This window comes from Engystomops pustulosus, chromosome 7, assembly GCF_040894005.1.
Source record: "Engystomops pustulosus chromosome 7, aEngPut4.maternal, whole genome shotgun sequence".
Lineage (NCBI taxonomy): Eukaryota > Metazoa > Chordata > Amphibia > Anura > Leptodactylidae > Engystomops > Engystomops pustulosus.
In genome coordinates, this window is record NC_092417.1 from 166,029,134 (window position 1) to 166,056,562 (window position 27,429).

The 27,429-nt window shown below is 43.8% G+C and overlaps 1 protein-coding gene across 2 annotated transcripts in view; it reads left to right on the plus strand.

Moving 5' to 3' along the window:
- The window catches only part of CHRM4 (cholinergic receptor muscarinic 4), a 58,295-nt gene extending 33,874 nt beyond the window's left edge, over nt 1–24,421 (plus strand). For both annotated transcript variants that reach the window (XM_072118802.1, XM_072118803.1), the window contains exon 2: nt 19,994–24,421. In XM_072118802.1, coding sequence (XP_071974903.1) covers nt 19,994–21,495 — 1,502 coding nt within the window. In that variant the 3' untranslated portion in view covers nt 21,496–24,421. The remainder of the gene's footprint in view (nt 1–19,993) is intronic.
- The last annotated feature ends 3,008 nt before the right edge of the window (nt 24,422–27,429 follow it).

A 27,429-nucleotide genomic window follows, 5' to 3' on the forward strand; every position in this document is an offset into this window, starting at 1 on the left:
TGTGATATATAGGATTATTTGATTTGGAACAGAATTTTATTAGTAAGTAGAGTAAATTCTGACTGGACTCGTAGTAGAGACAAAGAGTCATAATTACTCCACCCACACAATGTAATTGGCAGCAAGACCTGATTATTTCACCCACACAAAGTGAGTCCTGTGAGAGTCCTGATTACTCCACCCACACACAGTGATTGACAGTGAGAGTCCTGATTACTCCACCCACAGACAGTGATTGACAGCGAGAGTCCTGATTACCCCGCCCACACACAGTGATTGACAGTGAGAGTCCTGATTACTCCACCCACACACAGTGATTAACAGTGAGAGTCCTCTCTCTTACCCAAAAGTTCTGCTCCAAAACAATAAACCTATATATTTCACAGAGCTCAGCTTCTCTCCCTCTATCATGTGAATAACATACATTAACTGAAAGTTACTAATAATTATGTTTGCACACAAGCTAATGAAGTTATTATTTTTCATAATCTCACAAAATTATAACATGAACTTAACAATAACATTTTAATTTAATTTAATTGCATAGAATCTTGAGTCATTATATGTATACATAAAAATTAAAGACGTTGTCAACCTCCAGGAAGCAGTGAGTGATAGGATAGTTAAAGGGTTTGTCCACTTCAAGCACATTCCACCAAATAATTGATACTGTTTGTATAATGAAAAAATTATAAAAATTTCCAATACACTTTCTGTATCAATTTTTTTAATGATTTTCTAGATTCTACTTGCTGTTCTCTTGCTGTTATGCAACAGGAAGCTTCATCGTTTACTTCCTGTGGAGAAACATTGGTCCATGGTCATGTCATGTCACACAGGTGCATGGTTCGTCATTACACACAGCTCTGATTACTCATATAACGAGTTATGCACCTGTGTGACATCACATGACCATGGACCGGTGTTTATCTACAAGAAGTGAACAACAAAGCTTCCTGTTGCATGACAGCAAGAACACGGCAAGCAGAGATCTAGAAAACCGTGAAGAATTGATACAGAAAGTATCAACCACTCCTCTATCGTGAAAGACAACATGCCCTCTCCCCCTACAACTTTGTGTCGTTACATAGGTGTCTCTCTGCCGATTCTGGCGCAGTTGGAATTTTTTCTCTAGCCCCCACCGTTCCTGAGAAATCTGTGCTTTTATTTTTGGCCACCAATATGCTAATTCATATCCTTACTGTCAGGTGGGTGGTCCTTATCTGGGTCCGCCCACCTGACACATAACAAACTAACGGCTTTGATTGCTTGTGAACGCTGGGGGCTAGAGAAAAAATTCCAACTTCGTCCGAATCAGTGTAGAAAGACCTATGAAAGGATGGAGATAATAGAAGAGGTAACTTGCCCTTAATATCACAAATGGCAGGGTAAATTTTTGAAACTTTTATCCAGGGATTTTCCGTATATCTGATGTGAGCACAAGACGTCCTATTGCTTCTTCCCATCTGCCCTTTGCTGATTAATGTCTGCAAGATGCAGACGCAGATCCAAAAATAGCGGATTTTTTTTTTCTCTGTAGCTGCCCCCTTTTTTGGTAATTCCAGTAAGTGGTCCCTGTCTCCTTCCATCACTGTCACCATTCCAACCTGAGCGTTTTCTCGTGTCGGAATGAGTGAGCATATTACTCGCATCTTCATAAATCAAGACTTTTTTCCCCTTCATATGAAAAGACGCGTCTATTTATCCTGTTCTGAGGCTTTTTCTCACCCCTCCTCCCTTACCCCCGGAGACAAGCATCTGGGTTTAATTTGGTATTTGCCTAATAGTTGGATATGTCACGGCGGTGTCAGGCTGTATACTGATTAGGATTGTGCTATGATTGCTGTCTGCTCCCTGCCTTGCCTGGCTCTGACTATTGACAGACTTGTCTTTTTAAGGGGCCACCACTGATAAGGCGGCTTTATGAGTAAGATGCTTTTCTTTCTGGTGCAATGTGTGCTACACAGCACCGGGGGAAGTCTAACAGAGTTAATTAGCAGAACAGGGTCATTATATTGGCATAAAATGTCTGTAGCGTATACTGCATGCAGTGGGAGGAAGCTTCTTCTTCTTCCTCTCGCTTTACTCCCATGAGACAGTGAATTAGGGCTTGCAGATGGGGGCTGGGAGCTTACCTTACTATCCTATGTCCATATTGTCTATCTTCATCAACCTCACCTCCTCTCTAGCCCACCTTTCCTAATCTGACCCCTCCCTCTCCCGTGTAACATGCAGTAAATCTCATCAGATCTTCCCATTCTGCACAACTTTATCAGCTGTTAGAAGATGCTATATTATGAGTGTGACTCGCAGGTTTGCAGTCAGGGACTCCTGCTTAAATTTCTATCATAGGTGATATCCATCTTTCTATCTTCATCAACCTTCCCTCTTCTCTCGCTCACCTTTCCTAATTTGCCCCCCTCCCTCTCCCACGTAACAGGTGAATTAGGGCTTGCAGTCAAGAGCTACCTGCTTAGCTTCCAATCATATGTCCATATTGTCTATCTTCACTAACCTCACCTCCTCTCTAGCCCACCTTTCCTAATCTGACCCCTCCCTCTCCCGTGTAACATGCAGTAAATCTCATCAGATCTTCCCATTCTGCACAACTTTATCAGCTGTTAGAAGATGCTATATTATGAGTGTGACTCGCAGGTTTGCAGTCAGGGACTCCTGCTTAAATTTCTATCATAGGTGATATCCATCTTTCTATCTTCATCATCCTTCCCTGTTCTCTCGCTCACCTTTCCTAATTTGCCCCCCTCCCTCTCCCACATAACAGGTGAATTAGGGCTTGCAGTCAAGAGCTACCTGCTTAGCTTCCAATCATATGTCCATATTGTCTATCTCCACTAACCTCACCTCCTCTCTAGCCCACCTTTCCTAATCTGCCCCCTCCCTCTCCCGTGTAACATGCAGTAACTCTCATCAGATCTTCCCATTCTGCACAGTTTTAGCAGCTGTTAGAAGATGCTATATTATTAGTGTGACTCGCAGGTTTGCAGCCAGGGGCTCCTGCTTAAATTTCTATCATATGTGATATCCATCTTTCTATCTTCATCAACCTTCCCTCTTCATTCGCTTTCCTTTCCTAATTCGCCCCCTCCCTCTCCCGTGTAACATGCAGTAACTCTCATCAGATCTTCCCATTTTACACAGTTTTAACAGCTGTTAGAAGATGCTATATTATTAGTGTGACTCGCAGGTTTGCAGTCAGGGGCTCCTGCCTAATTTTCTATCATATGTCCATCTTTCTATCTTCATCAACCTCCCATCCTCTCTAACCCACCTTTCCTAATCTGCCCCCTCCCTCTCCCGTGTAACATGCAGTAAATCTCATCAGATCTTCCCATTTTGCGCAGTTTTATCAGCTGTGAGAAGATGCTATATTATTAGTGTGACTCGCAGGTTTGCAGTCAGGGGCTCCTGCCTAATTTTCTATCATATGTCCATCTTTCTATCTTCATCAACCTCCCATCCTCTCTAACCCACCTTTCCTAATCTGACCCCTCCCTCTCCCGTGTAACATGCAGTAAATCTCATCAGATCTTCCCATTTTGCGCAGTTTTATCAGCTGTGAGAAGATGCTATATTATTAGTGTGACTCGCAGGTTTGTAGTCAGGGGCTTCTGGTTAAATTTCTATCATATGTCTATCTTTCTATCTTCATCAACCTTCCCTGTTCTCTCGCTCACCTTTCCTAATTTGCCCCCATCCCTCTCCCGCGTAACAAGTGAATTAGGGTTTGCAGTCAAGGGCTACCTTCTTAGCTTCCAATCATATGTCCATATTGTCTATTTTCACCAACCTCACCTCCTCTCTAGCCCACCTTTCCTAAACTGCCCCCTCCCTCTCCCATGTCACATGCAGTAATCCCATAATATCTTTCCATTTTGCACATAGCTGTGAGAATATTCTATATTATTAGCGTGACTTGCAGGCTTGCAGTCGGGAGCTACCTGCTTAGCTTTTCTATCTTCACCCCTCCTCTCTAGTCCACCTTTCCTAATCACCCCTCCCTCTCCCGTGTAACATGCAGTAAATCTAATCAGATGTTTACATTTTGCACAGTTTTATCAGCTGTGAGAAGATGCTATATTATGATTGTGACTCGCAGGTTTGCAGTCCGGGGCTACCTGCTTGGCTTTCTATCATATGTACATCATGGTGGCTGAGTGGATAGCACTTCTGCCTTGCAGCGCTGGAGTCCTGGGTTCAAGTCCCATACAGGTCAACATCTCCAAAGAGTTTGCATGTTCTTTCTGCGTTTGTGTGGGTTTCCTCCGGGTCCTCCGGTTTCCTCCCACACTCCAAAAACATACTGGTAGGTTGTTTAGATTGTGAGCTCCATGGGGACATGGAACAATTTGGCAATCTCTGTGCAGCGCTGCATAATCAGTAGGCGCTATATAAATAAAGAATTATTATTATGTCCATATTTCTATCTTCATCAAGCTCCCTTCCTCTCTCGCCTCTCCTGTCCTAATTCGCCCCCTCCCTCTCCCGCATAACATGCAATAAATCTCATCAGATCTTCCCATTTTGCACAGTTTTATCAGCTGTGGGAAGATGCTATATAATGAGTGTGACTCGCAGGCGTGTGCTGCTGACATGCTTAATAATGTATGACACTTTCTGATAGCGCACTAAGTCGTGGTCAGGGATTAAATAAATTAAGGCCTCTTAGATTGCTTCCATCGCTCACTGAATAAAATCACATTTTACTTCTCTCTGGTGGCTTGTTGCATAACAAACTGTTTCCATATGTGCTACTACAGCATAAATACGCCATATATAGGGGGTCCTCCTACTCAGCACCCCACTTTACAGCATAAGCATTAAACAGCTTAGTCTGCAGGACTGGCTCAGATTCTTGTAGAAACAGACAATCCATGTATAAAACACTAAATAAACTTGTTTGACACTTGCAAAACTTTACTGACTCTTTCCCAGACTCTGGTGTAGCTAAACTTCATTCCCCAAAGGGCGGGAATACTTTGTCTTAAGCTGAGTCTACAAACTCAAAATCACCACTTTTGTAAGTTTTGTTATATATCTTCCAAATATATCTTTTCCGTTTTCCAGTGATCTGTCATTTTAGAAAATATGCTAATTTTATCTTTGCAAATGAGCTTCTCGGTGCACAAGGGGCATGGCCATGTCTGTCGGTGCACCTGTTTTCTTAACATTATACCTCTCACCATTGCCCATTTACTCAGCGGTTGTTGTATAGTATATAAATCCGGTGTACAAAGAAGAAAAATGGTGCACCCGCAGCAAAAAGCCACACCCCCAGTGCACCACTGATGTAATTTGCATAAAGATAACATTTTAATTTAGTTCGTAATTAGCTTATAAAATTCCCTTTTCAATGATTTGGGAGCTGGTAGAGTTCTTTTATTGGAAGGTTCACTAACTTACCTTTGGTTGGAGCTTTATATCATTTATGTGTTATATGTTATTTATCATATATCATTTATGTTATCATAGGACAGTGATGGCGAACCTTTTAGCGTCCGAGTGCCCAAACTGCAACCCAAAACCCCCCTTATCTATCGTGAGGTGCCAACTAAAAGCAGTAATTTATTGCTCCCTGTTCAACAACTTTCAATCATATTTGCCTCCTGAGGACAGCAACATAGTAGAAAGATGGAAAATTTGCATCATTTTAGTTTCTTTCCAGTTTCCCTCTGTACACAGAGAATCGTTGGGCGGGCAGGAGGTCCTCCAAAGATAATTCAGCCCTGTCAACTCATTCTCCCTCTTCCTACAGTCCCAAGTAATGAAGTAAGTATAAAAAAAATATCACTGAAAGCTGCATCTTTTAAGTTGCTTGGAACTGCAGGAAGATTCTTTGAGTCCTGTCTGGTGCGGTGGGGCGATGGCCTGGGTGCCCACAGAAAGGGCTCTGAGTGCCGCCTCTGGCACCCGTGCCATAGGTTCACCACCACTGTCATAGGAGAATGCTCATTACCATAGCTCGATCCTCAACATAACCTCCTCTGTGACCATCCACGCTATCTGCAAGTCTCACCCTACTCTCAGAAGTCAGATGTCAGCAGTTTTAGTTTGTAATGTCCCATCCAGCGAGCCATTACAGATACACAGAGAGTGCAGCTTTTACTGTTATCCATTTGGGGTGGGGGTATAATGGATCACCAGGAAGGCAGCAGCCGAGTGATCTACAGTTCATGCTCTCTGCCAACTTAAAATAAATTTGAGACAAGAATTGCATGAGGACAAACCGGAAAAAAGAAAGCGATCCGTTATTACCTCCAATGACCCCTTCCCCTCTCTGTACCTCATCAGGTTGTTTTCTGTCAAACATGCAACATAGCAGTGGATGGGTAGCCTGCTCATTTTATGCTGCCCAGTCATTGACGCTATCAAGGGCATCAGGACTTAGTGCCGCCAACTCATTGGGTATGTAAGTAGATACATAAATAAACACATCTAGAGGTCATTTACCTACAATGAGCCAATTGGCTTCAGTTTTCTGAGGGCAAGGGAGCAGGATTACATGTAGGTGATGGTTCATGGGTCCGAATCCTCATGCTAGTCCCTTTAAATGAACCCAAATCATGCCAGCACTACCTAAAAAAAAAGTCAGTGTTTTCTGCAATATTCAAGTGTTTGCAGAAGTTTCCTCACTTGTTGAATGAAGTTCCTTTCTTTCTATTTCTCTTGGCTCTCGTATACAGGATCTTCTAATTGCCTCATTTCCATGATGAGACACATAATCTATCAATTTCATAGGACATTAGGGTTCTTTGTCTCTTAGGGGGGTAGGCTAATGAAACTCACAATTGTTGACTGTCCCGTGTGCCTAGGGACACGTTTAAATTTGGAAGTGAACTTTCATTAGATTATCCTGCCGCACGAGAGAATACAATAGCGAGGCGTAATCATTTTATCATTATTTATACAAACCAGACATACCGGTCATGTCAACACTTGACTGTTTTCATATATCTTATTTTAGGTGGTCATAGTTTTTATTTATAGAGAAATAAATTTAAATAGTGAAATGTTAAAGTTTCGGCCTGCTTGCTGCCGGCACTAGAGGGAGCTAAGAAGCACAAAACTTATAGCTTGTAATGTGGAGACATGTAAGTCCTGAAGTAGATCTTAATCCCATCCACGGAAGGCCCATTTCTGCTCTTAAATTGTGAAAGAGGGATTGTATGCCCTGTCCCATTCTTAGTCCAGGTCAGCCTGAAGTTCCCTCTACTTTTTTTGAAACTTAGGAACTGTCCCAGCAACTTTTTAGCAATTACTTTTGTACTGAATATTGCCTGTACAATACAAGTACTAGCATACAGTGCCATACTTGTCCTGAATTTGCCAGGATTGTCTCCAATTTCTAACAAAACTAACCCTGAAAAGTATCAGCGTTAATGCAACTCCACCTAAAAGTAGTCACCCTGTCTGTGTTGAGGGCGAGACTTGAAGAGGACTTAACTCCAACTCCTTTTAATTGGCGCCATTACGCTGATTTCACCATTCCTAAGAAATTAATGTCAATAATTTCAGATTGCTACAGTGAAATGGGCAGAGCCAGACTGTCTGCACCAGCCCTAGACCAATCTGATTATCCTACTATTCGGTGGTCCCGAGCTGGAGAAAATGGCCTGGCACTGCCCATTTGACAGCAGAGAGCTGAAAATATTGACATGGATTTGCTCGGAAACTGTCGGGGCTACATAAACAATTAAGTTACTGCTTAAATTGTCGCATTGGCACTTTGCGAAAAATACGTGGGTTCTGGTTGTTGTTTGGGCACTTGGTGTCTAAAAGGTTTGCCATCACTGCCCTATGGCTACAACCATGCCCATGTGGTCTCGACAGAGAACTGGTTTTTGGTAAAGCTCTTGGTGGTCTAGAGCAGAGATGGAGTTAATGGAGTCCATGGTGGTCAAGGGCAGTCAATGGGGCACCTGTCCGACGGAGTTCACCCAAAGTGCATTGTCCAATGATAATGCACTGTGCAGCGATTCACTTAGATCGTGCGCCCGATATTCTGCATGTGTCACTTCCTCGCTCAGGTCCGCCAGAGTTCACCATCTTCTTCCCGGTGCATTGTAAGTGCATTGTCTTGTGACACAATTTGCTCAGTCGGAGGACGGCCCGCCCCCAACTTCTGTCGCATGAAAGCTGTCGCAGCCGTGTCACAATATGATCGTGTGCGACACAATCCCAGCGCAAACCCGTGTTAAATACCTGTCACAGCCACGCAAAATCCGAAAAAATGCGCAGACCCTTAGTAAATAAGCCCCAATGTTTTTCACTCTTCCGTTGCTCCTGAGAGGGGGCACCCGATGGCAGATCCCAAGGTTTTGTCCAGTTGCTTCGAAAGCTTCCGCACTAGTTGCCTAAATGAAATATGAAATTTCCAATTTACCCGTCCAAGGTAAAAAAAACTATAGCAGAACTAAACCAAAACGACCCCTCGCGCACCAGTCCCAATGTCTCCGGATTTACTCACCACATCCGCAACACAAACAAATTCGAGTGTGACTTTTCTTATCCCTTTCTCCCCAGGCGCCAAAAATAGATTTTAAGCTTGACTGGGCGGCGTGCCTGGACAGTCCTGTGAACATCGCCGCTTTATGCCAGTATAATGACAATAATAACACCTTACTCTTATCCAAAAGAACATGTATGCCAAAAGCTACAAAATCCCTCGAGAACTTAAAAAAATAACATAAAAGTAAACACGAGCGCGACGCTCACACAGAAATACATTAGCGGGAACATCATTCATTCTAATAAATATATAACCACTTAAAAATAGTGCGCAACGTTCGCCAACCCGGCGGTAATTACCGGTTTTATGGCATTTCGCCGTCCTCCTCTGCTGTTTAATTGTGCATTAAAACGTTATATCTGCCTGATGTCGCCTTTAACTAACTCTTTGCCACCTTCATTCATCAGGCTCCCCATAGCACACCCACGCAGTGCGTTTCCAGGGCTGACTCCACCACTCCATCATTACAGGGTGTTGTTGGTTTACCAATCTATGTCCCCCTGCTGTTACCCACTAGAGAGGGCATTAATCATAGCTGCCCCTCCCGGGATATCCCCCCCCCCTGGACTTGGTTTACGGGTGGCATAAAACTAATTAGGCAGGTTTTGTGTTATCTGCTTTTTTTTTTGTAATTTCAACGCTTCCATGGAAACTGCAAGGTTTTGATGTGTTGTTCAATCTGTGGTCCTTTTTTTTTTTTTATGAGAACGCTGTCTTCTCGGAATTGACAGGTGTGTTTTTTTTTGTATCTGCTTCCATTAAAGAGAATACCTATTCTGTTGGCCGGTAATGAGCGAGAGAAAGGTCGTCGCGGGTCGTGCTACCCTGCTCGCCGATACACTTGTTATAGGCGCTAATTACCGTTTTCTGTTGCTTAATATCTCGTTGTGGGGCACCACTGGAAGTTTTTTTTTTTTTACTTTAAAAGACCAGTTCTATTCTTAATTTATCCTTGATTCAGGAATAGAATGTTGCCACTATTGTAGAATGTTGTGAACACTGACATTGTTACCACCGGAGACCACACATCATGGTGTAGAAGGAGGCAGACCAAGGCCGGATGGCTGGATCCTCGAATGGTGGGCTTCAGTGCCGATGCTGCTGACTCTCACGTTAAAACCCACAGGGGTGTAACTTGAGGGGGTGCAGAGATTGCGGTCGCACTCGGGCCCAAGAGGTTTAGGGGGCCCTTATGGTGTCACTTTCCCATATGAGAAGACTATTACTATAAACCATACATTATAGTCGAGGGGCCTGGCACAGACTTTGCACTGGGGCTCATCAGCTTCTAGTTACGCCACTGCATAGCGACACACGTCTTATTTCCTGGTACTGTCATGGTTAATGAGGGTGCCCATGATTGGGATGTCTCGGCTTTTCCTTGGGACGGTGAGCCAAACAATGGTCCCTCAACTTGTATTTGAGCTATCCTCAGTGGTGGCCTGTGGTAGATTGTAAATCAACTTCTCCTGCAGATGATGACAGAGCTGCCATGTCCCACTAATGAACTAACTTTCCAGGGTGGACACTCCATATAGAAACTATCCTCATCCCAAATACCTTGTGTCATCTCTTCTTCAGGCCAGGACAATTAAAAAATAATAATGAACAAACTCAATTCTTCCTGGTGTGTTGATGCCAGGACCAAACAGCGGGCGGAGGAGGAAAAGGTGCAGGAATTTCCTCCTTGTCTTGTCTTGTATTTCCTCTTCCGACCACATGGACAGACTGACAAAGTAGGTCAACGTATGAGATGCTAAATTACGCTTATCCTATTTTTACCCGGGAACACATGTGTAAAGGTATTTGGAATGAGGATAGTTTATATAAGCATCGTCCATCCTGGTTAGTTAGCTCTTAAGTGGGACATGGCAGCTCTGTCATCTGCTGCAGGAGCAGGAGATTCACAATTTACCATAGGCCACCACTGAAACTAGCTCAGCTACAGGGTGAGGGAAGAATTGCCCATTGTTTGGAACAGTAAAAGAGTAAAACTGCATAATTAAAGTGATTGTCATACTTACCTAGGCCCTGCGATCGTGGCAGTTTCCCCCTTTTGCAAAAAGTTAATTTTCATGGGGCAACAAACCTAAGTGCACATCTTTTTAGACCTTTTTTAAATAATTTTAAAGTATATATAAATAATACGGCCATACAGTATACATGTGATTTGCATATATTGCCTGCATAATACCACCAACATAATATGAAGAGGATCCTAGAATACTAGAGCGCCGTAGGATTGGTGCATAATACTTCAATACAATTGTTAGATAATACCGCTATACATCTACATCATTCTATATGGCTGGAGACATACACTAAGAGGAAAATATTATGTGACTCCAAATTAGTGATAAATTAAGCATTGGGGTAACAAATATAACACAGTGCCCTCCGATCAATATTTTGGACAGTTGTTCTGATAAATCCTAAAGCATATATAAAATAATACCGCCATACAGTGTTTACGTAATTTATTGTATATATAACCAACCATAATAGGAAATATCATACATTCTAGACTGTCATATGGTTCTTGCATAATACATTAACATAATCACTAAATAATACTGCCAGGGGTGGATTATACAGCCATGGGCTGTATGAATATTATAGCCCCCCCAAGTCTAGAATCACTTCCTACATCTGGTACTAGAATCAGCTTCTTGGGGAATGAAGGCTGATTCCAATCTGTGATTTCAGGACCTTCAAAGGTCCTGAAACAGCTCTTGTGCACAAGTGTATTGAGCGTATGAACATATTTCGTGGGTGAAAGTCCTTCTGAGTTTAAAATTTGGTGGGTGATTTGAGTGACCATGGGCCCCCTTGAAGGCTCGGGCCCCGAGCTACCACCCAAACCAGCCTGTATTATAATCCACTACAGAATACTTCCATACGTTGCTAAATAAATCTGGACTGAGACATCAAAAGAATAGAAAATGTTTATTCTCTCTGTATTATATGTGGGGCTCTCAGTATTAAAGGAAACCTACCACTTGTAGTGGCAGGTTTCCGATAGCAATACCGGGCACCAGCTCAGGGTGAGCTGGTGCCGGAGCTTATTTTAGTTAGTGTTTTAAACCGCGGTATCGCGGTTTAAAACACTTTTTAAACGTTATAGCCGGCGCAGGCAGGTACGCGCTCGGCGCTTACCATGCACGCGGCTCTCATTCACTTCCTATGTAGCCGCGTGCACGGTAAGCGCCGAGCGCGTACCTGCCTGCGCCGGCTATAACGTTTAAAAAGTGTTTTAAACCGCGATACCGCGGTTTAAAACACTAACTAAAATAAGCTCCGGCACCAGCTCACCCTGAGCTGGTGCCCGGTATTGCTATCGGAAACCTGCCACTACAAGTGGTAGGTTTCCTTTAAAAGAGGGTATGCTGGGGGTGGGCTGGACAGGAAGCTGAGGTGTAACTTCAGCCAATAGCATCAAAGCAGGAAGTGATGTCGGAGAAGGGGAAATGTTGTTCTTTATGTTTTTATTCACATTTAGATCACAGTAGTGATGGGAATTCCGGCTCTTCTTAGTGAGCTGGCTCATTAGGCTCTGCTCACTAAAAAGAGCAGGCTCTTCTGGCTCCTGTACAGCTCACTTTAATAGGGAGCCGCAGGCCAGTAAGTCACCCCACACCACTCCACTTTTAACCCGATTTTATCGGGTTAAAGGGGGCGCGGTGAGCCATTCATGGGCGGGGTTTAGTGAGCCATTGGCAGTAGAACATTTAACCCTCATAAGATAAGTAGAACATAAATGAAGCAAAGTATTTAGGAAACAAACATGATATAACCCGCTCCAGTCAATGTCTTTCAGCAGTCACTTTTATTATTTCAAAAACATTCGTAAAATAATACCGCCATACAATGTACAAGTGATTTTTTATATACAAGTCCCATATAACAACAATACTAAACTGCCCTATGGTTGCTGGATAAAACTCCAATACAATCACTAAATAATGCCGCCATACCCCTGTAATCAAGGTTTAAAAAACTACCGCGGAGCGTCACAAAGTAAAGTAAATTCTCCTTTTAATTTGTAACTTTCCATCGATTCTAATTTCCCATTAAGCAGATAGTTTAAAAATACAATCAGAGGCGTAAAAAGGTTTAAATTTGCATCAGGACAAACACTATAGCGGAGCTGTAAACATTAATAAATCATGTCAGTCATCTGGAAACTCCATTAAAATGATGTATTATTCATGGTTCCGGCGGTAACATGTATTCCACATACCTAGTGACAGCTGATGTTACAATGACAGACAGACCAGGGAGGAATTTTTGGAAATTTTGCAATTTTATGTGGACATATGATGATCCGTTGAAGGCTGCAATACCACAAATAACCTGTGGATGTGTGTGGCGCTGTTTTAAGAAAAGAAGAACATATCCTTTAAAGGAACTCTACCATCAAAATCCATCCTGATAAACCAGGGACATTACTCATAGATCCAGGCACCGGGACTGTGGTAATCTTCTTATATTTGTTATCCAGGGCCTACTTCCTTCCATCCAAAACTTAGCTTTTATAATTATGCTAATGAGCCTTGCTGCTGCAGCTTGACAGGCTGTTACAATGATTAAGACAGGTCTCTCCTCCCCCTGCACTTCCTGCTGCTGCTAGATTACACAGACATAGAGAAGAGGGAGAGACATGTTCTACTCATTGTAACAGCCAGTGAATCTGCAGCACAGAGGGGTTATGGTAATGCCCCCAGAACTTTTCAGGCTCCCCCGGCACTTCCTGCTGCTTCTAGATTACACAGACAAAAAGAAGAGGCAGAGACATGTTCTACTCATTGTTACAGCCAGTGAATCTGCAGCACAGAGGGGCTATGGTAATGCCCCCAGAGCTCTTCAGGCTCATTAGTATACTTTAAAAGGTTGATTTTAAATAAGAAATATAGGAAGATTACCACAGTCACGGTGCCTGGATGAGTATATCCATGCTTGATATTGATGGTAGATTTCCTTTATTCGAAAGTAATTCTAGGAATGCAATGGTTAACTGCTTACCCAGCACAGCGCCATATACTATATAGTGGCTGTACTTGGTATTGCATCTCGGTCACATTCACTTCGAAAGTGGTAAGCTTTAAATAGGAGAATTAGATATAAGGTCATTGGCTTGTGAAGAGGACATAAGACTCTTATCATATAAAGAGGGAGTGTGGTGCAGCTTTAACGAATAGGGACAGTAAAGGAAGTGACGTCACAGCAGGAAATGACGATGGGGCCCTTTTTATTCACATTTAGACCACTGGAGGCAGTAGAAGAAACAAGATACTATTACATTTTACCATCAAAGCAGGGGTGCACCATCTATGAGGCGACTTGAGCCTCTTGCCTCAGGTAGCACCATCTGCAGCAAGATAGGGGGCAAATTTTGACTACACATTAGCCAGGAATAATCAACATAGCTTGATTTAGCTCCCTGATAGGTCTCCACTCAAATGGCGTCTGTCACAGACACACCCCCTTTCCTGTTCATGTCAGTGGAGGGGGCGTGTCTGTGACTTACAGGCGTCGCTCCTGAATAATTCAGCAGCCAATTTTAATAGAGGATCCAAGATGGATGTAAAGAGAGGAACTGATGCACCCGAAACAAAACGGACAGTACCAGGTATTTTGACTATATGTGTCTAAGGTATAGTCAGATTTAGTTATCTCCGGTGTAGGGTCGCTTTAAGGTGCATTATCCCTCTAAGAAACTTTGCTACCCAGGAATCTACCCAGAGATCTATGAATAATTCATGAGACGTGTTAATATATTTTTTTAAATCTAATATTGAGATGGAATCCAAGTTATTCCCGAGTTTCTGTCCCGTCTCCGGTGCTGGTAGATCCTCACCGGTGGATGTCTATGATGTCCCCCGAGCCATCACCAGCTAAAATAACCTCAATGTCACTGACTAAGGATTGGGTTTTGGGGGCATTGGAGCAGCTGCTTAAAAGCTTTATGCAATCAGCGGATTAAAGTTTTATTTCACTTACAAAACACTTCAGCAAATCTGCATGTATCTTCATCCTGGCCGTATCATTACCGCTTTAATGACGGGGCGCCCGCCTCTTATAGAGTTTATTTATAACACAGCGACGGCGGCTTCACGTGTCAAGGTTATACCGGGGGTGAAGGCACCTGATGGGCGTCTCGAGAGCTCACAGATAGAAACACGGTACAACTATAACATCTGGACTCATGTAGTGCCTAAATAATGCCGCCATACAGCGCCATCTAACCGTAATATACAACAAACAGTGTATATGTATCACACAGTCTACAAACAATGCCATCATACCGTATAGTGTCTCCAAAGTATCGCCATACAGTAACATATCTAACTACTATAATTATAATAATTCCTTTATTTATACATATAGCGCACACAGATTACACAGAGCTTGCCAAACCCTGTCCCCAATGGGGCTCATAATCTAATCAATTTACCAGCATGTTTTAGAGTGTGGGAGGAAACTGGAGGACCCAGAGGAAACCCACACAAACACGGAGAGAACATACAAACTCTTTGCAAATGTTGACCTGGATGGGACTTGAACACAGGTCCCCGGTGCTGCAAGGCTGTAGTGCTAACCACTGAGCCACCATGCTGCCCTACTGACTACTATAGGCTGACCACATAATACTGCTGTAAGGTGAGTATGTGCAGTGTTAAAATTATAGTGCCATCCTGTATATTAGGGTATAGATAGAATTACTGGGGTCACCGCAGGGGGAAAAAGAAAAACAGATGACTGTGAACTGAATGTGGTTATCTGTGGTTGGGTAACCGTTTCAGTGATATTATTCACAGTTATTTAGGGCAGAAACTTGGATAATTGGGACATCCCTGGTGGTCTAGGGGGGTAAAAATTTAGGAGATTAGCAGAAAACATCACTTGTGTTCGAGTCTAGTAAGAAAGTTGATAGGCTCGTCACTGGTAGTCTGGGACAGTAAGAAAGTGAATGGGTTTTTCCTTGGTGGTCTGGGGCAGTAAGAGGGTTAATGTGTTCATCTCTGTGGTCTGGGGCTGTGAGGAGGTTAATGAGAACATCACTGGTCTGGGCTTGAATTATAAAGTAAATGGGCATGTAACTGGTAGTCTGGGGAAGTAGGGAGGTTAGTTGGTATATCCCTGGTGGTCTGGGGTAGTAAGAGGGTTAATAGGAACATCACTGGTGGTTTGGGCCAGTAGGAAAGTTATTGAGCACATACTGTAACTGGTGGTCTTGGGCAGTAAGAAAGTTAATAGGTACATCCCTGGTGGTTTGTGGCTAAGGAGGTTAATGGGAACATCCCTGGTCTGGGCTAGAAAGAAAGTAAATGGGTAGATAACTGGAGGTGTGGAGCAGTAAGAAGGTTATTTTGCACATCACTTGTGGTCTTAGGTAGGAAGAGGGTTAATGGCAACATCGCTGGTGATCTGGGGTAGTAAGAAAGATAACAAGCACATTACAGGTGGTCTGGGGCAGTAAGGATGTTAATGGGAACATCACTGGGGTTCTAGGTCAGTAAGGAGGGCAATTGGCATTGGTGGTCTGGAACAGTAATGAGGATAATGGGCAAATATACGATAGTCTGTGGCCGTGATCTGGGGCAGTGGAGAGGTTAATGGGTATGTCACTGGTGGTCTGGGCAAGTGAGGAGGTCAGTGGTCATTTTACTAGTGGTCTGTGGCAGTAAGGAGTTTAATGGGAACATCACTAGTGGTCTGGGGCAGTAAGGAGTTTAATGGGAACATCACTAGTGGTCTGGGGCAGTAAGGAGTTTAATGGGAACATCACTAGTGGTCTGGGGCAGTAAGGAGTTTAATGGGAACATCACTAGTGGTCTGGGGCAGTAATGAGGTAAGTGGGCATATAGGTCTGGGGCAGTAAGGAGGTTAATGGGAACATCGCTAGTGCTCTGAATCAATTATGGGGCTAGAGAGCATGTCATCCATGGTCATGAAAAAGAATGGGATAATGGATGCATCCCTATTGGTGTATAATCATCAGGGGTCCAGGAGATCATAACCCAAGTGATTGTACCCTGATGAATGGCCATCAGTGATTAGGTCCTAGAGAACCCCTATAACTGTGTAAGCCAAACTTCTTGCATCCTCATGACAAGGCATTGCAGGCAATTTACATATACATTACCTGGAGGAATTATAGAGGGGCAGCACAGTATGAAGCTCTAAGAAAACTTGCTCCAGCATTGCTATATTATGGGGAATAAGCCTGACTATACCAGGCTTGTCAGGAGAGGTGACATGGCGGCGGCAGGCGGTGGTGTGATGGCAGGCGTTATCAGCCGTCACTGACATGAAGCACAGCTATAGTGACTGCCCATGAGTGGGATGTATCACTGCCTGAATGCCATATAACTGCTACTTGCCACACTTATCTTTTCATGTTTGCAAACCATGTAATCTTTCTTAAAGTTCAAGAAGCGTCATCAAGTATCAGAGCAGACAGGCGGCTGCGGTTACTGGCGTGCGTGGGGTAAAGAGCTTTCAAATTAAAGGGATGAGATTGCTGTCTCACTTCAGCCACAACTGCAAGTTTTTCTCACTTGTAACCCCCGATTGATATATAACATGCTGCCTGCAGATAGGTCACTATGCACAATCTGCTCATCTCCTCCTGCTTTATACAGCAACATACTGCCTGCAGATACCACACTATGTAAGATCTGCTCAGCTCCTCCTGCTCTATAACATGCTGCCGACAGACAGGACACTATGTATAAACTGCTCAGCTCCTCCTGCTCTATAACATGCTGCCTGCACATAGGACACTATGTAAGATCTGCTCAGCTCCTCCTGCTCTATAACATGCTGGTTCTAGATAGGACACTGCATACAATCTGCTCAGCTCCTCCTGCTCTATAACATGCTGCCGACAGATAGGACACTATGTATAAACTGCTCAGCTCCTCCTGTTCTATAACATGCTGCCTGCAGATAAGATACTATGCACAATCTGCTCAGCTCCTCATGCTCTATAACATGCTGCCTGCGGATAGGACACTATGTCCTACCTGCTCAGCTCCTCCTGCTCTATAACATGCTGCATGCAGATAGGACACTATGTACAATCTGCTCAGCTCCTCCTGCTCTATAACATGCAGCCTGCAGATAGGACACTACTTACAATCTGATCAGCTCTGCTTGCAGATAGGACAGTATATGCAATTTTCTCACCTTCTGCTACTCTATAACATGCTGCCTGCAGATAGGACACTTCTTACAATCTGCTCAGCTCCTCCTGCTCTATAACATGCTGACGACAGATAGGACACTATGTATAAACTGCTCAGCTCCTCCTGCTCTATAACATGCTGCCTGCAGACATGACACTACTTAGAGCTCCTCCTGCTCTATAACATGGTACCTGCAGATAAGATACTATGCACAATCTGCTCAGCTCCTCATGCTCTATAACATGCTGCCTGCGGATAGGACACTATGTCCTATCTGCTCAGCTCCTCCTGCTCTATAACATGCTGCATGCAGATAGGACACTATGTACAATCTGCTCAGCTCCTCCTGCTCTATAACATGCAGCCTGCAGATAGGACACTACTTACAATCTGATCAGCTCTGCTTGCAGATAGGACAGTATATATATATGCAATTTTCTCACCTTCTGCTACTCTATAACATGCTGCCTGCAGATAGGACACTTTTTACAATCTGCTCAGCTCCTCCTGCTCTATAACATGCTGCCGACAGATAGGACACTATGTATAAACTGCTCAGCTCCTCCTGCTCTATAACATGCTGCCTGCAGACATGACACTACTTAGAGCTCCTCCTGCTCTATAACATGGTACCTGCAGATAAGATACTATGCACAATCTGCTCAGCTCCTCATGCTCTATAACATGCTGCCTGCGGATAGGACACTATGTCCTATCTGCTCAGCTCCTCCTGCTCTATAACATGCTGCATGCAGATAGGACACTATGTACAATCTGCTCAGCTCCTCCTGCTCTATAACATGCAGCCTGCAGATAGGACACTACTTACAATCTGATCAGCTCTGCTTGCAGATAGGACAGTATATGCAATTTTGCTACTCTATAACAGTAGCTACTCTATAACATGCTCTATAACATGCTGCCTGCAGATAGGACACTTTTTACAATCTGCTTAGCTCCTTAGCTCCAACCTGCTTGCTTCCTGAAGATTTCACTTCTTATTATGGCAACATGTCCACTCTTGGTAACTTACACCTTCTAAACACTACCCCCTCCTCCTGATAATGCCCTATAAGGGTATATAACCAGGATATGTGCCATTAAATCCTCCCATATCACTTTTTAGTGCACAACCTGTTTCATGTATCTTTTTGATCTCGCTCTGGTTATAGATGGTAACTGTGTAAATGTGGTGTCACTTTGTGACATCAGGAGAATCTGACATATCATCGAATTAACAGGAGTCACCATGTGTCCCGTATTCCTGGAAAATAGAAATGTTACAGTTCAGTCTCACAAGTCTAGCAGGTAGAAGAGATGTCACAAGGAAAGATGTGGGAGAAATACACAGAGGATGGTGGAATTACTGGTATCATGCTGCCATCTGCTGGCACATTAGTAAACTGCACTCTACCTATATATACTTAGTGTAATTACATAATGCGAGGCATCTGTTTACTATAAAGCGTCACCAAATGGCTGGGGCACACGACACACAAGACAACAACTAAATATAAAGTGTAGAGTGATGTAGTGTAAGTACACTTCGATTAGATAGCACCCTATATTCCTGATCCCACTGCTGTGATCCGGATAAGCCAGTTTTTTCTCCATTGTGCAAAACCAGGTCAAAGCAAGATGGCGCCATTAAAGGATTTATTCAGGAATCAATCAAATTGATCAATCAAATAAATCAATACAAATTATTAATTTCAATCCTATCCAATCAAATTTCTATTCATCCCATGCAATTACAGCTTCTTGCTCAGCACCATGTAACCAGGGTGCAATAATCACTATCTGATATAGGGGGACTATTGAGAGGATCAGCAATCAATATTAACTCCTGGAACATTTCTTTAATCTGCAAATCCCAGACAACCCCTTTAAACCAGCCACAAGTTTAGAAACCTTTATAAATCTGACGTCTGCTTAGCCTTAGATGGAAGATTTCCCAGCATCCCCCCCGCCCATCATTTGCAGCCACTTTGTACAAAAATAGCTCAGCTTCTGCGGCTTGGGACCGGAGTTACTGTCTCGCTCATTAAAATGACACACTAATTAACTAATAACAATGACCCAAGACGCTCATTCCCATCATCTCGGAAAGCCATTATACAAGGACCATGGAACATGTCGGACCTCCTCAGCCACGTCCTAATTGAGTCTGCCAACAGTACGCTCCGTGTCTTTGAGTAGAATTCTCTTGGTAATAACATTTTTGACAATTTATTATAACTTTTCTCTCTTTTTCTTTTTTTTTCCCACCCTGTAGAGTTCTTCTACAACTTATCCACCCCTCGTTGGCCGGGCAGAATGGAGAACGACACCTGGGAGAATTCAACTAGTCTTCCCACCCAACCTCTCAACAACACCGAGGAGGTTTCGGGTCAGTATCAAACGATGGAAATGATCTTCATTGCTACGGTGACGGGGTCTCTGAGCTTGGTCACAGTCGTGGGTAACATCTTGGTGATGCTCTCCATCAAGGTCAACCGGCAGTTACAGACGGTCAACAACTACTTCCTCTTCAGCCTGGCCTGTGCCGACCTCATCATCGGCGTCTTCTCTATGAATCTCTACTCTGTCTACATCATAAAGGGCTACTGGCCACTGGGTCCCATAGTGTGCGACCTATGGTTGGCGTTGGACTACGTGGTCAGTAACGCTTCAGTCATGAACCTTCTCATCATCAGCTTTGACCGATATTTCTGCGTTACCAAACCGTTGACCTATCCAGCTCGAAGAACCACCAAGATGGCAGGGTTGATGATCGCGGCGGCCTGGCTTCTTTCCTTTGCACTTTGGGCGCCCGCCATCTTGTTTTGGCAGTTCATTGTTGGGGAAAGGACAGTGGAAGATAGGGAGTGCTACATTCAGTTTCTTTCAAACCCTGCGGTTACTTTTGGAACAGCCATCGCTGCCTTCTATCTTCCAGTGATCATCATGACCATCCTTTACATTCACATTTCGTTGGCCAGCAGAAGCCGTGTCCGCAGGCATTGTCCGGAGACCAAACCGGAGAAGAAGAGTAAACCCATTAGCTCCATGAAGAGCCCTCTCATCAAGCAGACAAAAAGCCCTCCTAAATCCGAGATAGTTGAGTCCAAGGGCGAAGGGGAGAATGGGGTGAAAAATGGTAAACTAGAGAAGTCATTGACCAACCTTCAATCGGTGGAAGAAAAGGAGACCTCTAATGAATCCAGTTCAGCCAGCATGACCAACCACCCGCAGGAAAAGCAGGCCAATGATTCATCCTCTGGTGTCGTCTTAGCCCCAACTCAAAGCTTACAGCAATTGCATCCAAGGGTCAACGCCGGTTCAAAGTGGTCCAAAATTAAGATTGTGACCAAGCAGACGGGCAACGAGTGCGTGACAGCGATTGAGATAGTTCCCGAATGTTCAATACCTCTACACCAAGATTCCACCCTGCCCAACACTCGCCCAGTCAACGTGGCTAGAAAATTTGCCAGTATAGCTCGCAATCAAGTCAGGAAAAAAAGACAGATGGCGGCCAGGGAGAAGAAAGTCACCAGGACCATCTTTGCTATACTGCTGGCTTTCATTCTCACGTGGACACCTTACAACGTCATGGTCCTAATAAACACTTTTTGCGAAACGTGTATCCCCGAGACTATGTGGTACATAGGTTATTGGCTCTGCTACGTGAACAGTACTATAAACCCAGCTTGTTACGCCTTGTGTAATGCTACCTTCAAAAAGACCTTCAAACATCTCCTCATGTGTCAGTATAAGAACATCGGCATGGCCAGATAGGCCTTTGAGAACGGACTGTACCTGGGCTATGCTTTAAAGGAAGAAGAACAGTGACAGTATTGAAAGACTTTAGAACATCCTCAATCTTGGGAGACCTAGTCTTGGCCAGGAGGATTGGAAGAAACAAGTCCTGTGTGGGGGATAGTGTTAACCTGTCTGTCGATGGTGGACACCTATGAGTCGGTGGAATTGACACCTTGACTAGGGATGTGTTGAGGGACTTAATCACCAGGTCGACCATCTACCAGGCTTTATTATACAGCTGCTCAAAACTTTCCTTGGTCTTCTACAAAGGTTCCTCCATCCTGCAGAGCGTTGACCTGTGGATGTGACATCTCAATGTTCTCCTAGATATCGTTTCACGTAACTATAGCCTTACCAATCATCTTCCTTCTCAAACCCTTGGTGCGACTTCTAGGAACCTCAACATATCAATCATCCAGAGGTCCAATACTACCATCCATGAGGCACCAGCACCTGTAGATAATACTTTGGGTTGGTCGGATCTGGGTGTGGTAAAATGATGTCTGGAGGACCTGGAGAACTGTGGCCCTTCGTGTTCTTGGACATCAAGTTGTCTCTTTATATAGGTGATTTATATATGTGCAGATGTCATCCATAGGACCCATCTAGTCACCATATCTCTTATATTGGGCTACAGAGATCTAGAGGTATAGATACTGGGCCACAATGCGGACAGGGCCCAACACCAACAATAGGCCATATATTAAGCAGCCGTCCGCTTAAGAGGCAGAGAGAAGTTTGGGCCCCGTCAGGCACCAGGGCCCCAACTAGTCAGAGTCATCCTCCCCATCTAGTCATAACTAATGCCCATACCAACCATGCCACCTAGACGTATCTAGAGGATCCTTGAAGACCAGAAGATCTGGATTGATCGCCCAATTTCAAGTGACAATCGACAAGAGAAGGAAGAATAGAATTTACGACTTATAATTTTGTATTACAGATTGTTACATATATCATAGACATTCTAATATCATTTCTGCATGATCCTGACAAATGGTGGTTAACCTCTTTTATTGCTCGGGGCCTTCACGGAAGACCTAGAGTAGTCACCTGTGCGATCACATGGGATGAGCAGTTATCGCACCACCTTGTGGCAGGCCAGAGTCACTACAAGCTGTATTGCATGGGCAATCTGATTAATAAAACTAATCTGGATTGGGGACACTTAAGCTAAAACCTAAAATTCCATCTTCTGTTACTTTATAGCTAATCTATGTCTACAAGTTAGACTGAGGAAAAGATGTCTGCCCCCATGATCAGTATTATAGGGATATTTAAAGGGATATTGTCTTCAGATTTTACCCCATCAAACTACCAGCCCCTCTGGTAGGGGTTGAAATGTCCTTTCTATAATTCCCTCATTAATGTGAAATCTCACAACCTATGAAAAATCTCCTCCCAAGTCATCTGAAAATGAGCAGAGAAGAGTCATATTTGCCCGAGATGAGTCAAATTTTGAGGCTGCACAGGAAGCTTCAATTCAGATAGTTCTGTAGCACCTATACATGTTCTAGTGTTATATGAAAGATAAGAATCTCATCTTTCAAATCACTTCAGGCTTGTGGGTTTTTTTACAGAACCGGAGATACAGGCAGTCTAAAAAATATCTACAGCTCACATTTCAAACTATGTCTGTAACCGCCTGAATCACAAGTTCTGTAGATCAAATAAGCCACAAACCTGAAGCGAGCTGAAAGATGAAATTCTTATATGTAATGTGACACCAGCTGCAGGTTTTGTCTGAGACGAGTCACTTTTTGAGACTGCAAGAGTAGAGTCACTTCAGATGTCCTTATCTTCTGTTCTATAGCACCTAGAAACATGCATCTGTGTCATTTAAGACTCTCATCTTCTCATTTTTTTGGGAGGGGGGAAAAGGTAGGCATTGGATCTTTATATGTAGCTAACTTTTCGAACTGTGTCTTCAACTGCTTGTATCTCTGGTATCTAAAATTCTTATCTTTAATATGAGACCAGCAGCATATTTCTAGGTGCTATAGAACAGAAGAAAGGGGCATTGCCTATCTTCCTGCAGCCTCTAAACCTGACTCTTCTCTGCTCATTGTCAATTGACTTCAGAGGAGATTTTTTTCTTATAGGTAAATGTGTGAGAGTTCACATCAAAGAGGGAATTTTAAAAGGACATTTCATACTGTAACTGAGGGGGGTAGTAGTTTCACGGGGTAAAATATGCATCCCTTTTAGAAGAGAAGTTTTATTGATAATATATACTTTTATAAGATTTGTACTTTAGATTTAGGGTTTCTTTAAAGGACATCTACCACCAGGATGAAAGACTGTATGCAAATGAACCTAAGGGGCTCCAGGCTCCATTAACACCTATGTAGCCTGGAGCCCCTGAGGCTCATTTGCATACAGTCCTTCATCCTGGTGCTTTAAATTCTAGGCCTGTCACTTGCACTGGTGACGATGACAAGTCGGTGACAAGTCCCATGAGATTTGATATTATCAGTGTTGGGTCCAGCTTTGGGTCTTTCCGGTTCTGATATCCATGTGTGCACTTTAAGCCCCGATCAGTCCAGTTTTTTTCCATTCATTTTCTATCAGGTCGTGGAAGATCCTATTTTTCTGTAGCCATGGCTAATCTTTGTATAACTTGGGCCAGAAGTTTATATATTGCTATGTGTAGTGCTATCCCGGACAGCGCCATTCCATGCATGAGATTCCAGAGGAAATTCTATCCCAACAAGAGGCCGGACTGTGGATGTGGAGCCTGGAGCGGCTGCCACCATATAGGACTGTCTCGGATTTCATCAGGACTCGGGGGGGAAAGTGCGGAATAGATATATGAGGATTTAGAGAACTGGCAGAAGGTTCTCTTTAAATTATTTTTTGTTACCCCTAAACATTAATAAAGATATGTGTTATATAAGCTGAAAGCGATGGAAGTGGATTTTGTGTTGTTTTTTGTTTTTTAGCTAAAATTTCTATGTATCTTGTTGGGTATAAAGCATATCAGAATATCAGATGTGTTATATCTGCTTATAAAGTATAATGGGGGTCATTTACTAAGGGCCCGATTCGCGTTTTCCCGACGGGTTACCCGAAAATTTCCGATTTGCGCCGATTTTCCCTGTATTGCCCCGGGATTTTGTCGCACGCGATCGGATTGTGGCGCATCGGTGCCGGCATGCACGCGACGGAAATCGGGGGGGCGTGGCCGAACGAAAACCCGACAGATTCGGAAAAACCGACGCATTTTTAAAAAACAATGTGTCGAAAATTGCACTTACCTTCACTCAGCCCGGCTCGGTGTATTCCAGTGCGTCCCGATGCTCTTCAGCGCAGTAGCGCCACCTGGTGGACGTCGGAGGAACTACCTTAATAAATTCCGTCCGGACCCGAATCCACTGCAGAGAACGCGCCGCTGGATCGCGAATGGACCGGGTAAGTAAATCTGCCCCAATGTCTTCCCTCATCCCCTTCTTCACGATTCTTAAAAGAGCACTCCAGTTACAACTGATTCATTATACCTTGTGTAGCGTCTGAAGGAGGAACAATGAAAATGAGATCCTGCTCCTCCCTTGTGGTGCTGCACCTTGTATTATTCTATTAATTACTCGTAGCTTTGACTGGAGTCTTCCTTTCAAAATTAAAAGATGCAGTGCCACTTTTGACCACCAGGTGGAGACAGTCTAGTGCATGTGTATTACACTCAGGATATCACGCAGCAAAGGATGCAGACTGCATGACCTGTGATGATCTCTTTCTTCATCAGACTCACAATCTTATTGTCTATGAAGTCAGGGAAGATGGATGAAGACTACATTAACTCCACAGAGAACACCAAGTTTTAAAGGGAACCTGTCACCAGATTTTACCCAATTAAAGGGAACCTCTCACCAGGGACCTCATTTTCACTTAAGACAGGATACAGAAGCCCATTACAGCTGCAGTGCAAATCTGCCTTTATGCTTTCTCCAAACATTTGCATTACAGTATAATTGTGTGTTATAACTTACCTTGCATCCTGCCAGAATCCTCTGTGTAGTTCCAGGGGTTGGGCTTTGGTTTGGATGCTTTTCAAAAAAAACAACATGTGACTTGTCTGTGCTGCTCACTCCTCATCTCTCAGCCCCACCTTTGTGCTCCTGTACAACTCCTCCCTCCCACAATTATGTCAATAGGCTGTGAGCTCTGTGAAGGAGCAGGAGGGAGGAGCTATACAGGAGCAAAATGGTGGGGGCTGAGAGCTTTTGGATAAACACAGGTCCCTGGTCATGTGATGTCACACAGGTGCTCGGCTCATTATATCCCTGATCATGTGATGTCACTCAGGTGCTCGGCTCGTTATATCCCTGGTTATGTGATGTCACACAGGTGCACAGCTCATTATATCCCTGGTCATGTGATATCACACAGATGGCCATCCCCTTTAATGGGGTAAACGCTGGTAAATCCCTTTAATCCTGCTGTGGTTCCTCTCAAATTTAACTGAGGACCCTAAGGTGATGAGATCAGAGTGCTGCCCTATATAGATCAGATGCTCTCTCTCTCTCTCTATATATCTATATATATATATATATATATACACATATGAACAGTGATAAGATAGGAATCCCAATAATTGTGATCACACCCCCTATAAATACCCCTTATATCAGTGGTCACTGCAGTGCTTTCAATATTAGCAGTCACAATATCCCCAATAATTACTGCGATTACTGTAGGACCCCATTAATAACAGCGATCACAAGAAAAACCCAAACATGACATTGTGTAATACAAGCAAAGACCATAGGAGACACAGAGAGGGTGAGAGCCAGTAGATTCAGGTTTTTGACTGTGTGACAAGTTATTACTGCAGCTCTGGAGAACAAGACGCTGCTCCAAAGAGAAGAAGAATCTCAGTACAGTTTATTATCTAAGAAATGGGTGTGTACATGAGGAGTAACTGTTTCTGGTCATTCTATAACTCGTATCATCAGTCCGTATCTGCAAACATTTCAGTCCTCTGGTGCTGGTAGATGGAGCCTTATCTGCTGTGACTCACTTCTCCCCCTCCCATCTCCATAGACCTCTATGGTAGAGGGAGTCCTAGCTGCTGTGACTCCCTACTCCTTCTCCCTTCTACATAGACTTATATGGTAGATGAAGTCCTAGCTGCTGTGACGCACTTCTCCCCCTCCCTTCTCCATAGAGTCTATAGTAGATGGAGATCTAACTGCTGTGACTCTTTTTCCCCCCTCCCTTCTCCATAGAGGGCTATTGTAGATGGAGACCTAGTTGCTAGGACTCACTACTCCCCCTCCCTTCTCAATTAAAGTCTATGGTGGATGGAGTCTTAGCTGCTGTGACTCACTTCTCCCCCTCCCATCTCCATAGACCTCTATGGTAGATGGAGACCTAGCTGCTGTGACTCACTTCTTCCCCTCCCTTCTCCATAGACTTCTATGGTAGAGGGAGTCCTAGCTGCTGTGACTCCCTACTCCTCCTCCCTTCTACATAGACCTCTATGGTAGATGGAGTCCTAGCTGCTGTGACTCACTTTTCCCCCTCCCTTCTCCATAGAGGTCTATAGTAGATGGAGATCTAACTGCTGTGACTCTTTTTCCCCCTCTCTCCTCCATAGAGGTCTATGGTAAATGGAGTCCTAGCTGCTGTGACTCACTTCTCCCCCTCCCTTCTCCATAGACATCTATGGTAGAGGGAGTCCTAGCTGCTGTGACTCCCTACTCCTCCTCCCTTCTACATAGACCTCTATGGTAGATGGAGTCCTAGCTGCTGTGACCCACTTTTCCCCCTCCCTTCTCCATAGAGGTCTATAGTAGATGGAGATCTAACTGCTGTGACTCTTTTTCCCCCTCTCTCCTCCATAGAGGTCTATGGTAAATGGAGTCCTAGCTGCTGTGACTCACTTTTCCCCTTCCCTTCTCCATAGAGCTC